This window comes from Benincasa hispida, chromosome 1 (genome assembly GCF_027475165.1).
Source record: "Benincasa hispida cultivar pf3 chromosome 1, pf3_genome.v1.1, whole genome shotgun sequence".
NCBI classification, from domain to species: Eukaryota; Viridiplantae; Streptophyta; class Magnoliopsida; order Cucurbitales; family Cucurbitaceae; genus Benincasa; species Benincasa hispida.
The window spans coordinates 39,628,318-39,644,890 of NC_143478.1; the positions used below are offsets into that span (position 1 = coordinate 39,628,318).

The following is a 16,573-nucleotide window of genomic DNA, read 5'->3' on the forward strand; positions in this document are numbered from 1 at the left end:
CTTTCCACAGACAAAATTCCTCTCTCTCTCTACACTCCGTATAATTCCGTAAGCTTCCTCCCAACTCCCACTTTCTCTATCTCTCTCTTCTCCATTTTTTTAATTTTTTAATTTTTTAATTTAAAAAAAAACCCTTTTCCCCTACCCCACCCAGCTGGGTCCCGACCCAGTCAACCTTCCTACGTGGCACTCCCCCCCTTCTATATATAAGCCCCCTCGCCCTTCTCCTCCACCGCCCCATCTCACTCATTTCCCATTCTTCTTCTTCTTCTTCTTCTTCTTCTTCCTCTTCCTTCCTCCCATGGCTGTCCATTCTTCTCTCTCTTCACCTCTCGGCCCTCCCGCCTGTGAAAACGACGCCAAGCCTCTTCAATTCATTGACCAAATGACTCGCAACGCCGACGCCGTCCAACACACCGTCCTCGCCGAAATCTTGTCCAGAAACGCCTCCACCGAGTACCTCCGCCGTTACTCCCTCGACGGCGCCACCGATCCACAAACCTTCAAAGCTAAACTCCCCGTCATCACTTACGAAGATCTCCAGCCCGAAATCCAACGGATTGCTAGTGGAGATCGCTCCCCGATTCTCTCCTCCCATCCTATCTCCGAGTTCCTCACTAGGTATATATACTCAAAATTCAACAAACATAATTCTTTCAATACCCCAATCCCATTTACTGATTGATTTGCTTTGTTTTGCAGTTCTGGTACTTCTGCCGGTGAAAGAAAACTTATGCCGACGATTAAGGAAGAACTGGATCGTCGTCAACTTCTCTACAGTCTTCTCATGCCAGTTATGAACCTGTAAGTGAAAGCAACAATGGCGAATTAATGGCGAATTTGAATTATTATTAAAATTAAAACCGCGTAGAGTTTAATTTAATTTAATTTTTGACAGCTATGTGCCTGGGTTGGATAAAGGCAAGGGGCTTTACTTCTTGTTTGTGAAATCGGAGACGAGGACTCCGGGTGGGCTCTTGGCCCGACCCGTTTTGACGAGCTATTACAAAAGTGACCATTTCAAGACCCGACCCTACGACCCGTTTATGGTTTATACCAGCCCTAATGAAGCCATTCTTTGCCCCGATTCCTTCCAGAGCATGTACACTCAGATGCTCTGTGGTCTTCTCCAACGCCACCAAGTCCTCCGCCTCGGCGCCGTCTTCGCCTCCGGCTTACTCCGAGCCATCCGCTTTCTTCAATTGAATTGGCAGGATCTCGCTACTGATATCCGCAACGGAACGTTGAATTCGAGAATCACCGATCCGTCGTTGAGAGATTGCATCGAGAAGATCCTGAAGCCGGACGCGGAACTGGCGGATTTCCTTTCGGATGAATGTTCGAAGGAGGACTGGGAGGGAATCGTGACGAGGATTTGGCCGAAAACAAAGTACCTCGACGTGATCGTCACCGGAGCGATGGCGCAGTACATTCCAACGCTCGATTACTACAGCGGCGGATTACCTCTGGCTTGCACCATGTACGCATCGTCCGAGTGTTATTTCGGACTGAATCTGAACCCTATGTGTAAACCATCAGAGGTTTCGTACACTATAATGCCAAACATGGCGTACTTCGAGTTCCTCCCTCACGAACCAAATTCCGGAAACGATTCGCCTCCAAAACTCGTCGACTTAGTAGATGTGGAGGTCGGAAAAGAATACGAACTAGTAATCACAACATACGCCGGATTATACCGGTACCGCGTCGGCGACATACTCCGGGTGACCGGATTCCACAACGCGGCGCCGCAATTCCACTTCGTGAGGAGGAAGAACGTGGTGCTGAGTATTGACTCGGACAAAACAGACGAAGCAGAGTTGCAGAAAGCGGTGGAGAAGGCGTCGGAGTTGTTGAAGGAATGGAAGACGAGCGTGGTGGAGTACACGAGTTACGCAGAGACGAAGACGATTCCTGGACATTACGTGATATACTGGGAATTGATGGTGAAAGAAGCGACGGAGGAAGGGAAATGGCCGAGCAAAGAAGTGATGGAACAGTGCTGCTTAGCAATGGAGGAATCACTGAACTCAGTTTATCGGCAAGGGAGAGTTGCAGATAATTCGATCGGAGCTTTAGAAATCAGAGTGGTGAAGAGCGGAACATTTGAAGAACTGATGGATTACGCCATTTCAAGAGGAGCGTCTATCAACCAATATAAGGTTCCGAGGTGTGTGAATTTTACTCCTATTATGGAACTTCTCGATTCTAGAGTAGTATCGGCGCACTTTAGTCCTGCTCTGCCACATTGGACTCCAGCTAGGACACGCTAATTTCTTTCTTCTTTTGTTTTTTTTTTCCCTTTATTTTCTTTTTCTAAAATTTGGGAAAGAAAATGAAAAATGTAGGATTGTATTAGGAGGGCAGTCTGTATTGTACTGTACTGTATGAATCTTGTTCTCATAACTAAATTATTGAAAAATCACATTTGTTTACTTTATATAAAAGATGTTAAAATCCTTCAGGTCTCGAACTTTCAAAAGATGGAAAGTTTAGACATTATTTGATTTTTGTGTTTTTAAAATTTGAACTTATAAATATTATTTTCACGAGTAAGTTGTTTTTTTTTTTTTTTCATTTTCTACTCATGTTTCCAAAATTTAAATAAATTTTGAAAATTTGCTTTATTATTTATTTCTGACTGATGTTTTAAAAAATTAAATTAAATTGTGAAAATTAAAAGAAAAAGAAAATTTAAAGAATTTATTTTTGTTTTTAAATTTGTCTACGAAATTCGAATTCTTTATTGAGAAAATAAACTTAATTTTATAAAAAAAAAACAAATAGTTATTAAATGATGTTTTTTTTTTAAAAAAAAATTAGAACATGAGCTGTATTCAACTTTTTTATTATTATTATTACAAGAAATGTGAGAACTATTATATACAATTTAGAAGAAAATGATTTTAAAAGCAGAAAATTAAAAATTAATTATTTTTTTAAATGAAATTTATGAGGGATTTATAAGAGAAGAGGTTAGAAATTTATGGACTTTGAAACTAAATTTGTAATTTAACACAATAACAAAGGATGGTCTATGGTACATAAAATACGGATTGTTTTGGTTGATAGATTGGATTTGGAATATTTTGAAAAAAGGTTTGTTGATTAAGAAATGACAAGACTTTATTTTATGCACGTATGACAATTTGAATAGTTGAGATAAGTAGCAAAAATCACTTTATTAACATCTCATCAGTAACACGTGTCAAGTACTACTAACACATACCTTGTTAAATAAAAAGTAGATACAATTGTGAGAATTAAAATCAAATAATTTTGTATGCTAACTCATTTGAAAATGATTTGATTTTGGATAATTAAACCTATTTCTTTTAACAGAATTTTTTGTTAAGTAAAAGAGTGAAATTATTAGTGAAATTTTAAATTTCCAAAGCAAAATTCTGAAAATTACTCTTTTGCTAAGTTTGAAACATGGGTTATGGGGTGCGGTATTTGGATAAGGAATGAAACTTTAATGAATTTGGAGGCCGAAAAGGCAGTAAGCAAAAAGTAAAGTTCAAACTTCAAATTGAAGTGAAATCGAAAGGTTGTCTCCAATATGGCTTGTTTTAGTTTCAGCATCATAACGTTATGATATAACTTTAAGAAAAGCCTTTAACAGTGAATATTCAATGAACCCAACACTTGACTTTTCATCATTTAAATTTACATACTTATCCACTCATTTCTCCCTCTCCACTCGCACATTATAAACCTATTTTCACCAACTCATTTCTTTCCATTTTCCCCATTTTGTCCTGAATTTTAAAGTAATTATTTTTGTTAATACGTGAGAGTATGTATTAAGTATCAACATGTTTGTGCTTCGAATCTCCCACTTCCTTTTATACTAAAAAAAAGTAACTAATCTTATTTAGAAGATAAGGTTTTCTATAAGTGTGATACTAAGTTCAACATCCTCCAATATTTTAGTCAATATTAGATTAGAATATTGTAGTCAAATATTGATTTGCGTATTTTTAATGATGTATGTGATTCTCTATTATATTTTTTGTTACACCTAACAAATAGTAAACATTATAATAAAAGGAAGATTTGGAATAGTAATATTATAATTAATTGTATGTTATAATAGTTGGAGATACCAACTTTTATAATTGTAGCCCCAAACATAGAGTGTGCACTTGAAGTTGGAGGCCCAACAACTCTTCAGTCCTTGATGATTAAGGTACCAACTATGAATTTATAATGTTAAGGAGGAATCAAACCTCTCACCCCTATGGTGTTTGGCTACCAACACTTGGATGATCAAGTTAATAATCAATTAGAGAGAAAGCTAGAAACAAGAGAATTCGTGATGATTTTCAACATGCCTCAAATGTCTCGAGCCTTTTTTATTATATAGAAAAATGGTTTCGTAATGGTCACTTGGTTAGTTAACTAATCTGACATTTACTAACTTAATCTGGCTGTTACAGGTAGATCCAAACACACGTAGTTTGCTTATTAGACGAACATTTTATGATAATTGGTTTGCCATGGTCTACCCTATTGGCCTCCTTATGCTTGAGTCGACCTTCATATTTAAGTATTATTTTTCTCTTATAATTGACTGGCCCTATGAATGTTTTCATGAAGTCTACAAAGTTATGGCCGCTATGATCTTAATTTTCATGGTTGACCTTAAGACCCGGGCATCATAGTTCTTGTTGATCTTATGAAGCAAATTGATCTATTTAGTTCTAATGGTCTAACTTATGGGTTGGATATCATACTTAGTTAAATAAAACCATTCTCTTGAAATGATCAAGTGGTTCATCCCCTTATAGCTAACTACTTAGCCATATTTCTTACTCACGACAACTGATTACGAGACTTTTTTTTCTTTATGTTCTCTATATTCAAGTACCTAGTAGTTAGATATAAAATAATTTTTTCCTAAACATTTGGGAAGGAAGTAACATTGCAAGGGTTTGAACACAAATTTTTCTGAACCACATGTTCGGACAACATCTTAAATCACTGATTGACCAAAAAACTTAAACTAATAGGTAAAGATAAATTTAGTTATATATCATTAACACTGTCAAATACTTTTTAAAGTTAAACCTAAATGCTTTGAAAAATTCAAAATTTATTAGATCAAACTTAAAAATTCTAAGAACAAAACACATGTAATTAAAGGATTGGAATTATATTATAATTTCCTTTCCCCTGCACCAAGTAATGATTTTACGAGGTTGCTCTCACATTTCCCATAATGTTCGACCAAAACTGTCCCCTTTGACTCCCCTCTTTCTCACGTTTAAAAATTTAATTTCAAATTTTACAATTATGGGGAACGCCACCCATATTTTCCTCAATATATATATATATATATATATTCGACCAAGTCAAAGAGCATCAAGCTATCTAGAGATTTGTGCATCCTCCAAAGGGAATGTAAAGCCCTCGAATCTCGAGTTGACCACTCGAGCTCGCCTCTTTTCGTTCGAAGAAAAATGATTGAGTCGAGCTCGTCATCTTTGTGCATCCTCGAAAGAGAAAATAAAACCCTCGTGTCTCGAGTCGACAAGGAAAATGACTGAACCGAGCCAGCCATCCGACACCATGCGATCTTGAGGTGTACCTCTACTTTAACATTGTTGAATGTCGATATTACACATATCCCAAACGAACATTAGAGAACGAACCTTATAAATAGTCCCATATCAACAACCTCAAAGTGATAAACAATACTTCGAGTGTTTGGCTGAACTAAACAATTCTTATATTAACTTAGACATCAAAGTGTGATGGATTCGAAACCTCAACGACTCGACCCATATGCACTTGCAAGCCCAAGAGGAGTCTCGTCATAAGGTCCAAAACTATGACGAGATCTGTGCACCAACGACAACTATTTAGCTTAAAAAAAACTTGAAAAATCAAATATATTTTTTTGCCTTTTTTTCTATTAGTTATTATACATTGAAAATTTGGATGTTTATACAAGATTACTAACACCTCTTAAAAGAAAACTTCAAAACTTAGCCCATTTTTCAAGAAAAATGAGTTGTGTACTATTGTCTATTTATCACATTAATACTCCTCCATCATCTTTATTCTCAATCCTCGGTATTCATATCATTCTTTTAGTTGTAGATCACAATTTCGGATAAAACAAGAGTAGAATTATCCCAAATTCTAAATTTTTGTGTCAAATACCTCATTACAATCAAAACTTTTAAAATATTGAAGAACGATAAAACTAATAAATTAAAAAAAAAAAAAAATTTTGGTTGAAAAATGGCTAGAAATAATCTAAAAAAGTTTTCATCTTTCACAATTAGCACATTTTTTGGCAATTCGTTATAATAATTTTTCTCGATCGATATTGATCTCGAGATTCAAATAAAAATTTGACTTTTTTTCATCGCATATCCAAACTATCATTTGTTTTGGGCTTTCTTGTGGATTATAGGCTAAGACGAACACTAGGATTGTATGTAATCTTTCTCAAGTGTCACACAATATCTACTGTTCTTCAAATTTTAAGGAATTTTAGGGGTACTAATGGTTTATTTTAATATTTATGATGAATCAAATATTCATCCTTATTCTTCTTAAAGATTTCCAAAATAACTATATTTATATTTTTAATATTTATGATGAATCAAATCTTCATTAGTTGGGTGATTCTTACGAAGGAAAGATTTCCAAAGTATTTTGAAAGATTACATGATTTGGAAAAGACAAAATGATGTAGCCTAAGGATAAAATGAGAGAAATCTCCAAAAATAAAATCAAAGTTTTTATTATCAATTAAAAGTTTTATGATTTCTCTATTTATAAAAAATTAAAAAGCACATTAATCTTAATCTTAATTAATCAAAGAAACTAATCATAATGTTAATAAACTAAGAACACTAATCCTAATCTTAATTAATAATGGAAACTAATTCTAATCATAATGAATTAAGTTTTTGGTCAAGATACCCTAATTTATCACAATCCTACCATATCCTTCCATCCTTAAAAAAAAAATGTTTTAAAAAGAAAATGGAGAATACAAAGTTTTTTTTTTCTCCCGATGATTACAAAAATTCTAAGCAAAATCATTGGCACGTGGAAATATTGCATTTCAACTAAAAAGATTAAAGGAGCCCATGAAAAAAATATGAGAATTGTAGAGCATGACCATCATAAAAAATTTTAGTTGGTTTAAGACAACTGCCACCAAAATTTTGCTCAACCATTTTAGCTTAACTATGACATAGATGAATCAAATTCTACAAAATATTACATGAATCCAAAAAAAATTACATAAAATCCCGATCTTTGTTCTGGTCGAGATTACACTAACAAAAAAAATGATAGTTTAGATGTACGATAAAGATGAGTTGAATTTTTATTAGAATCTTGGAGTCAGTCTCAATTGGAAATGATTGAAAAAAACTATTTCAACGAGTCTTCCAAAAAGATGCTAGTTGTGAAAGATAGAAATATTCAAGGGTTATTTTTTTTTTTTGACATTTTTTCGAATTTTTTTGTATGGATGACCTTAATTTTGTAGTCATATTGCTGTTTATCTCAAAATTTAAAATTAATGAAGTATTGTCTTTCCCATTGTAAGAACGCATCAAGAGTGTGTTGCTTTCCCTCCCTCCCTTGCGCTCTCGAGTTCAACTAATCCCATATAATAATGCTCTCACACGCTAGGGTTCTACCTCCCTTACTCCCGCACTCTCATGCTCTTCATCTCACTCCCTCATCTTCTTTCTCATTCTCTCATTCATGCTCGTACCTGTTATTCTGAACCTTCACTAATGGTGTGCAAGAGATACAATATGGATAATCATCATGTTCCTAGGACGCTCTTACAATATGAAGATGGTCATATTTCATTATTTTAGAAAAATGAGATATGAATACGAACTTTGGGTCATCTGTTAAAAAAAGTAGAGATAAATTTATATTTTTATTAGTTAAAGGAATCCTAGGGTGATGAATTGATTATTATTATTTAAAAAAAAAATTAAAAATGTTTTGTGATGCTAAAAAAATACACAGTATGACTTGACACAATCCAAAAAGTATACTTTATAGTGCTAAAACACAAAATGAACTAACATTCAAAAGTAAACCAACTCAATTAAAAGAAATGAAAAACTTAAGAAAGCCTTTTTGTAATGATGTTGATGAGAAGCAAATCAAATCAATATGCATATACATATTATTAGAAATTAATTTGGCCTCGATGCAAAGAACCCAATTATGATATTATTCTTCATGCCTCTTTTTTTTTTTTTTTTTTGAGTTTTGTACTTTTTCATATATATACTTCACACTCCTTTGAAAACATCATTTTCGAACTTGAAAAATGAAAAGGCTTATCTTGCTTTTTGAATCATGCAGGCATTTTAAGCTATAGTAATAGGAGAAATTTTGAATTTTGTACTAAGTTAATTAATTGTAATTAGGTCAATTAGTAATTTTATTGGTTTAATGTTCCTACGCACTTGGATCTCGTATGAGCTGGGTTATGCTATGAGTGTCAAGTGGCTTTGACCTTTGACCCGTCTTTCCCTACTCTAATCTCGAGATAATCTGAGCTAACTTGCATAAAAGATCGTTACACCAATGTGGTGTCGAGTGAAAAACACTAGAAAAGTGCTTTCTTTGGCTTATATTTTTTTTCTTGTTTTTATATGTTAATTGTGAGTTTCGATGCGTTTTTATATTAAATTATTGGTAACAAACATTTAGATGGAATACAAAGAGATTAGAAATTAGGTGAAAGAAAAGATTGACTTTGAAAGAGGTAATTAGATAAAAGACTTATAGATCTAGGTATTGTGTTAATTTGTTCAAGAATTAAAGCAATTAAGTTTGGTAGACCCTTTGGTGAGAGCTATTATCTGGGACGTCTCTTTGTTAAAAATCTCCATATTTGATCACTTTACTTGCTTTCTTCGGATTAGTTTACTTTATTTGCATCAAAGTTGATCCCTAATAGATAATGATGGTCTTCTCATTCACCAAATGTTTCAATTTTGACAAAACATCTGGCAAACATCAACAGAAAAACAATCTCATAAAATTTTCACAACTAATGATGAACATCAATATGAAATAAAATAATTTTTTTCCCCTCTTCTATATGAATTTACAAATTTGTTGCAAAACAATGTAAAATAATTTAATCGTATATATGTTTAAAAGCAAATATGGCTGTAATCACATCTGGACAAGTTGGCACGTTTCATCCAACGGCGCGTGGGGTAGCGCTGTATCGTTACCTTTTCAGATGGATTTTCGGCCCAAATCAGTTGGCTCACGGCCCACGAGTGAGTGGTAAACGACGGTTTCTTCAAACTCCCCTCCTCTTGAAACAAATTTTCAATTACTTCAATTCCCCTGCTCTTGATCGGTTTGAACTTGAAGGAAATTTTTGAACAACAATATTTTCTGTAAACGGACAGTCGAGCAGTAATAATAAGATCATGAATGAAAATGGAATTAAAGGATGTGATTTGGTCTTATATGTAAAGACGAAGGACGAAGGAAGGATGTGACCATCTTTGAGAATGGTTGGGAGGAGGTGATTTGAGAATGAAGGAGAGGATCATCAATAAAGTGATACCGGATCTTCTTCCCATTTTAATGGTGGATGATATTAGATATGAATTTGGTAAGTTGGTCTTTGATTCGTGCGATGAAAAATTAATGGGCAGAGTTCTGCAATTCATTGCGCTTTCAGAAGATATACTCTTCCTTTCTGTTCCCACCAATGTCTTTGGGTATTCTTTTTCCTTCCATTTCTATATAATTTTATTTTAGTTTTCTGTTCATTATAAATATTCTTGTTTTTCTTCCATTCTTTTTTGACATATGGTGTTAAATTGTTAATAGAAATCGAATCGGTTAAGCTAAACTGATGTTAGCTTTTCTTTGATTTTTAAGTAATATGTTTTCACTGCCTTTGCAAATACATCCAATTCTAAATTTGTTGCAGATTTTTAAACCACTTTTTAATTATGTTATAATTTCATTGATATTTGCCCGAGTTTTATAGGAGCTGATTTTATGCCAATTTTACTCAATGGCATCATTGAAAACTCACACATTCTAGCAAACGACAAGTACCGGTAAGTTTCCTTTATTATATATTTACTCTTGCTCGACATCCTTTGACAATTATGTAATTCAATATGCATTTGATCGAGTTTATTCTACGATAAATTATCATCTATCTTTTTTATGTATAATTCTTTTTAACAAAGACTTATTAATTAGATACAAAATTAAAAATATTCATGTATATATTTTTCAATTCAGGCGATGGAAGAACTTTACCATGAACAAATTTTATTCCTCGATTCTCCGCACACTTGTATGGAAGAGAAGTGTTATCCAAAATTATTTGCCTTTTTCGTTGATGTTTCTTTTCATAGATGTATGCTGGGTTTTAAAAATAATTCCATGCATTATGAATGTTTCAAAGTTTATGATTTTTCTTTAAACAAATTGAAAATTGGTCCTTCTTAGATTTGATTTTTTGTTTCTTTTCACTGAATACTTATTTTTAATCCTCACAAATAATAGAGCATGATTGTCCTCTCCTCTGTGATTGAAACCTAAATTTAGGTTTGGTTTTGCTTCTGATTCCTGCTACAGTAGATTTGATAATGAATATCAACAGAAGTTCACAAATTTTAAGAAAATAGTAACATGTAAAGAAAAATGATCAACCAATGGATATTTATGATCGTAGATGGTATGTGTAATTGATTGACTCATGTATCTAAATGGCTTAAATCCGACCAGTTAAATAAATGGATTTAAGTAACCAATCTTTACAACTGCAAAAAGTTGCATAGTAAACACTACTTTAGGAATGAAATTAAAAGCCCATAAAGCAATAAGAACAGCATCTAAAGCGTAAACATAGTTTAAAAATCATCTATAAGTTACAAGAAAGCTCACCAACAAGAATTGATCTCGTAATTTCTCGGGGGGGAAACTGTAATCATTTTATTTTTTTCCTTGATTCAGAGGCGTTTCTTAGAAAATATAAGAAATCAAAATAGCAAACAGTATCAAATATACTGATTTAAGAAAAACACAGCTAAAAATGGGAAGAAAAACTAAAAGTCTAAAAAATGAAAATCTACTTCTGGAAGTAAGATAGTTTGGACGTTATTCTCAAATAAATTAGGCAAGATTGAGAGTGAAGACTATTTCAAAGATTGAAAACATCATTTGTGATTTTATGATTGTATAGGCAAAAAACTTCGATCATCTTCAAGGAAAAAATAGGTTTCCGTGAAAACAACTAAAAAACACTCATCCAAACCTGTTTTTACTCACTTCTTACGATACTTGAGCAGAAACTGTTTTTAGCCACTAGCATTTATTCCAAAGTTAATTTCAAGAGCTAATAAATATTTCATTTAAGACAGAGTTGAAGAATAAGTTCAAAACTTGCATGTAATTGATAGAAAAGGCAAACAAACATTAACTAATGCCTCATTTCTAAACATTTTTTTTTCCAGACAATTAAGTTTACAAACACTACATTCATTCATCTATTGCTTTCTTTTGTTTTGTTCTGTTTTTAGGAGTATTTTCAAAAAAGCGAATAAAAACAAGCATAATTTTCAAAAACAAAAAATTAATGGTTATCGACCTAGACCTAATATATCACTATCACTGGTAATTTTTTTTTTTAAAAAATACAAATATCAAAGCCCTAAATATCGTCGTTCAAGACAAAAGGGTAATTGACAAAAATAACCATTTCTAAGTTTTAGTTTTGAGTTTTGGAACATTTTTAAGATGCTTGTTTTTTTGACCCCACAATTTTGAAAATTAAGTAAAATTACCCTAATACCCTTCGTATTTCAAAAGTTACTCAAACCCTCCAAACTCTCACTCTCACTATTTTCCTTTCCATTTTCAATCACCCCCTACCATTTCCTCAATCTCACTCCATTTCACTCTTCCCATTCTAGATTTCCTTGCCATTCTCTTTTTCATTGAAGATTATTTGGGATTTTTCAACTAAGGTATGGATTTTCATTTTTTTTCACTCAATGTTAGTTTATGTTAGTTGTTCTTGCGTGACTATTTGAAATCTATGTTAGATCTATGTTGAATATTATTTTTTTCCCTAAAAACATCATATTCGGCGTTTTCTGAATAAGTTTAAACCTAAAATGAGTTTCTAAAAATCGGTCTTACCCGACCGAGCTTCATACCATGGTGATCGGGTATGTGACCAAGCGGAGAAGTTTGAGGAAGATTTGGGGTAGATTTGGGGAAGATTGCGCCCGGTGGTAGACCGGTCGGGCCCTATGTGTATTTCGACCAGGTATGGGCGGGAAAGATGGGAAAGGAGGCAAAACCAGGTAGGTGTAGGTGACCGAGAAGAATGGGGAAGAGATTTTGGCCCGGTCTCGGTCCGGCCAGGTATTGGACCGGGTAGAAGGAGGGGACCGGGTAGGTGAAGGGGGCCAGCTAGTTCACTTTGCGACTGGATTTTGGCCTGATACTGGCCCAGCCAGGTATGGGACCAGGTAGGTGCAAGGGGACCGGGTCGTGTCGCCTTATGCTTTTGGAATTTGGTCCGGTCTCGGCCTGGCCAGGTATGGGACCGGTTAGGGGGATGGGACCGGGTCCACCAAAGGGGGCCGGGTAGGGGGAGAGGGTTGGGCTGTGTCATTCTATTTGCTTTTGGATTTTGGCCTGATCTTGGGCCCGATCGGGAATTTGACCGGACCAAAATCTATAAGCATAGGGGTGGGTGGATCAAATCGAGAAGGTGGCGGGCGTGACCGGGTAGGGGTATACTGGTTTTTCGCTTAGTGTTGTACCCAGTCAGGTATCGGTCGGACCATTTTTTTTATTTATATAAAAAAATTATATATATATATATATAATTTTTTTGTTTATATATATATATAAATTTTTATTTATATACATATCATGATCATCAATGCGTACTTAAAAAAACAAAAAATTATGTATATATATATATATATATAATTCCCACACCGACCACATTTCATTTTTCTGCGAAATTCTCCTTTGGATGGTATTCTTCTCACTCTCCATCGTCTGGATTGTGCAACAAACTTCGAAGGAAGAATAATCTTTTCTACATATCCAGGAGGTCTCTTCTATTCAGACATGTGGCCAAGTAGATTTATAGGCTCCATATATGCAGATAGTCCATTGTATAAAATCGACTGCAAAGACTCTAGATGGGTATATTTCGTTCCTTGGCAACAACAATTGCATGCGAACACGGGATACCAAGTGAGTTGAATTCCTTACACATGCATTCCTTCGTGTGAAGATTGACAATATCATCCATTCGATTATCTCGCACGTGAATCTGATAACAATCAATAGGCTCAACCCAATATCGTCTGCCCTTATCGACCTCACTAGCCAATCGGGTTTCACAGTAGTCAGAATGCAATGTCGTTCGAGATGCCTAGTAATTCCTCTATTCGTAGAACCGCGATTGAAGCATTCCTCTAACATGTTCAATCAAGTATAATATGGGCAATAATCGATACTCTTTAGTTAACGAATTGAAACACTATGCACTGTTAGATGTCATGTTATCATATCTTTATTCTATTTGGTAAACTCATGCCCACCTTTGGAGACCGATGTCTTCCAAATATTTCGTGACAGCACCATCTCGAAAACTACGAAGTTCGTTCCATTTTGTCTGGAACTCTGTCATGTGAAATGCCCTTGTTGCATCTCTAAATATCCCAACTGAAGGATCTCATATCTAAGAGTTCCATGAACACGTTCGGATCACTCCGATCTCACAGTGACCGAAATACAATATTATACATTCCAAACATACAATTATGCAAAAAAACACTAATTATTAGCATGCTTTGAACAAGAAAATAACAAGGGAAAGAGTACCATACCAGTTGAAGACAATCTTCAATCTTCGGCACTCACAGCATAAAAAAACCTCCACACGATCTACCAGTGCCCAGGGGAAGCGTCGACTGTAGCAGCACGAACAACAGCGAACACGAACGGCATAGAGACGACACCACTAGTAAAAAGCCCCAGGTATTCTTGGAGTGAGAACCCAAAGCGTGGTCTTTGGTGAATTTGGTTGAGGAAGGAGGAAACACGAATCGTGTAGGTGATAAGCAAGTGGGAGGGAAAAAAGACGCTATCACATATCAGACTACTTATCGTTTAGGAGGAGTTACACGGTTGTGTAGGATTTACTGAACGATCGTTTAGGAAAAGGTATACGATCGTTTAGCAAAATCGACACACTATACGATCATTTAAAGAAGCTATGCAATAGTGTTGGCGATAGTGTGCGATCGTTTAGGTGTGAGGTGGACGATCGTTTAGGCGGAGAGGAGCTAGTCTCTCGATTCTTTAAGCGATCGTTCATTTATCACCAACGCGCTTTCTCTTTTTCTCTTCGGGGCGATTGATCAAATGAAAACTATTTTCATTTTAATTCATCAGTTACAATAACTGACACTGGCCCACTAGCCCACATCCGAACGTGAATTTTTTGCTTAATTATCATATAATTAACCAATTAAATAATAATAAATATAATCATATTATATTTTTAACCTATAGTTTGATATCACATATCTTCAATAGTATTTTCTCCTCTACTTGATATAAATCATATTTATATCTAATTTTCTTCAAAACAATGTATCTCATACATTTAGCTAATTATATCATATATAATTAACTAGTTCAATTATATCATATATAATCGAACTTCCTCTTGTCAATTTGAACATTTCAAATTAACCAAAATACTGGTTCTCGACTTTATCCAAATTACCCAAGGGACTTAATGGACTTGTGACTCAAAGCTCTAACGATCCGTGAATAACTGACTAAACTTTTTAGCCACGAGATCCACCATCCATTAACTGTCAGGCATTCCACTAAAGACCAACAACTGAACTCTTCTTACCACAGATATATTTATGTGTCCATCAGATATAACCAATCATGAGTATGACGACCCTTCATAGATGCTCGTAAGTACAACTGAATCAAATTACCGTTTTGCCCCTGTAGTTACATCTCACTCCTTAAGTACCACTGATTCCTCTAATGAACAATACAACATAGTCCAACTATGTGTGAACACCTCTCGAGCCAAGAGAAGGTGTGTGGCGCCACATCGTTCAAGCCTCGGAATCAGTTCTTAAGGGAGTTATCTATCTACTTACCTCTGCCTCGAGGAAGGAGTGAATTTTATCTTGTGTAGCTGAGTTCCCAGCTCCTAAATCAGACGAATCCCCAAAATGGTAGGTTTGAATCGGCGACCTAGCTACTCGCACCCATACAAATCAAAGGACCGCCCTCAATGGCAGGAGTTCCCAACTCACTCAGGATTGAGGTCATCTTACCTATGGTCATCCTAGTGAAGTGAAGTCTCAGTCATGAACGGTGTTATATAACGAGACGTTAATACTTTGTGGTCAGGTTTTATACAAACTCTTTGTATAGGACACCCCTATTCGCATGTCCCCAACACGAATGATCAGGATCAGACCATATGTGATAATTCACAACACTTGTGATCATTCCACAAAGCGGGTTGCATCCGTAGCGTTACCAGGATAAGGTTTCCCTCATATATCCATATACTAGAGACCATTTTGGTTATCACTCAAGACATGATCCACTTGTATGTCACCACATACATGCTTGAGTCACATGTAGATAAGCAAGGATTTTATGTTTATTGGTTTGTGGTAAAGCAAATAAAACAAGCAACTGAGAAAAAAATACAAAATGTGAAGTAAATATCATATATTAACAACATAAGCGTTCGTACAAACTGTTTACAAACTACAAGACATAAGACTTTAGAGCATCAACCCCAACACCAACAACCGTGCTATTATTAAAGTTTATAACAAGATTTTGTTTTATATGCCATGTGCACAATCTATGAAATGCCATGGGAAAAAATGCACAAATAGCATTGCCGACAGATACCATCCGATCAGACACAAACACCAAATTATCGGGTTCTCCTATACTGCATTTCAAGTTTAACATAAACCATTTCCATGATCAATTGGTTTTCATTGTCCACTATTGCATATGCTAGTGGGTATAATTAATTGTTCCCGTCCATAAAAATCGCAACCAACATGGTGCCTTTGTATTTTCCTTTCAAGTGCGACCCATCAACAATAATACAAGGCCGACAACTTGCGAAACCTCTAATAAAAGGGCCTAATGTCATAAATATATACTTGAAATGCACCTCATCTTCTTCGATCTCAAATACTGTACCTAGATTCTCTACTTTTAACGCTTCTCCATAAGCATGTAGTATGGAAATGAGTATTCTGGAGTACCTCTAGTGAGATCATACGCAGTTTCCCTTACACGCCACACTTTATTATAACTTATGTTCACGCCATAATCTCTCCTCATATTCTCAATGATATGACAAGGTTTATAAATATGTCCTATTCCCGTGAACTTATTTTTAATGAGCTAACCAACAACCGTAGCAGTTGCTTGTCTATGGTCGTGATTCAGAATTCCAATGGAACATGTGTGCGAACTGCAGTACTTT

At 35.0% G+C, this 16,573-nt stretch overlaps 1 protein-coding gene across 1 annotated transcript; it reads left to right on the plus strand.

Annotated features, from left to right (window-relative positions):
- The first annotated feature begins 231 nt into the window (after positions 1-231).
- On the plus strand, positions 232-2,459 carry GH3.1 (Auxin-responsive GH3 family protein). Its single transcript, XM_039021655.2, has 3 exons — positions 232-621; positions 703-804; positions 899-2,459. Exons 1-3 carry the CDS (start codon positions 302-304, stop codon positions 2,271-2,273), a joined length of 1,797 nt encoding a protein of 598 aa, XP_038877583.1. The 5' UTR covers positions 232-301; the 3' UTR covers positions 2,274-2,459.
- Positions 2,460-16,573: the final 14,114 nt, after the last annotated feature.

Bases quoted from the DNA above. Each gene is read 5' to 3' on its own strand.
- GH3.1 (XM_039021655.2), top strand. From the start codon at position 302: ATGGCTGTCCATTCTTCTCTCTCTTCACCTCTCGGCCCTCCCGCCTGT. The intron at 622-702 runs GTATATATACTC...TTTGTTTTGCAG, and splicing joins ATCTCCGAGTTCCTCACTAG to TTCTGGTACTTCTGCCGGTG. The intron at 805-898 runs GTAAGTGAAAGC...AATTTTTGACAG, and splicing joins CTCATGCCAGTTATGAACCT to CTATGTGCCTGGGTTGGATA.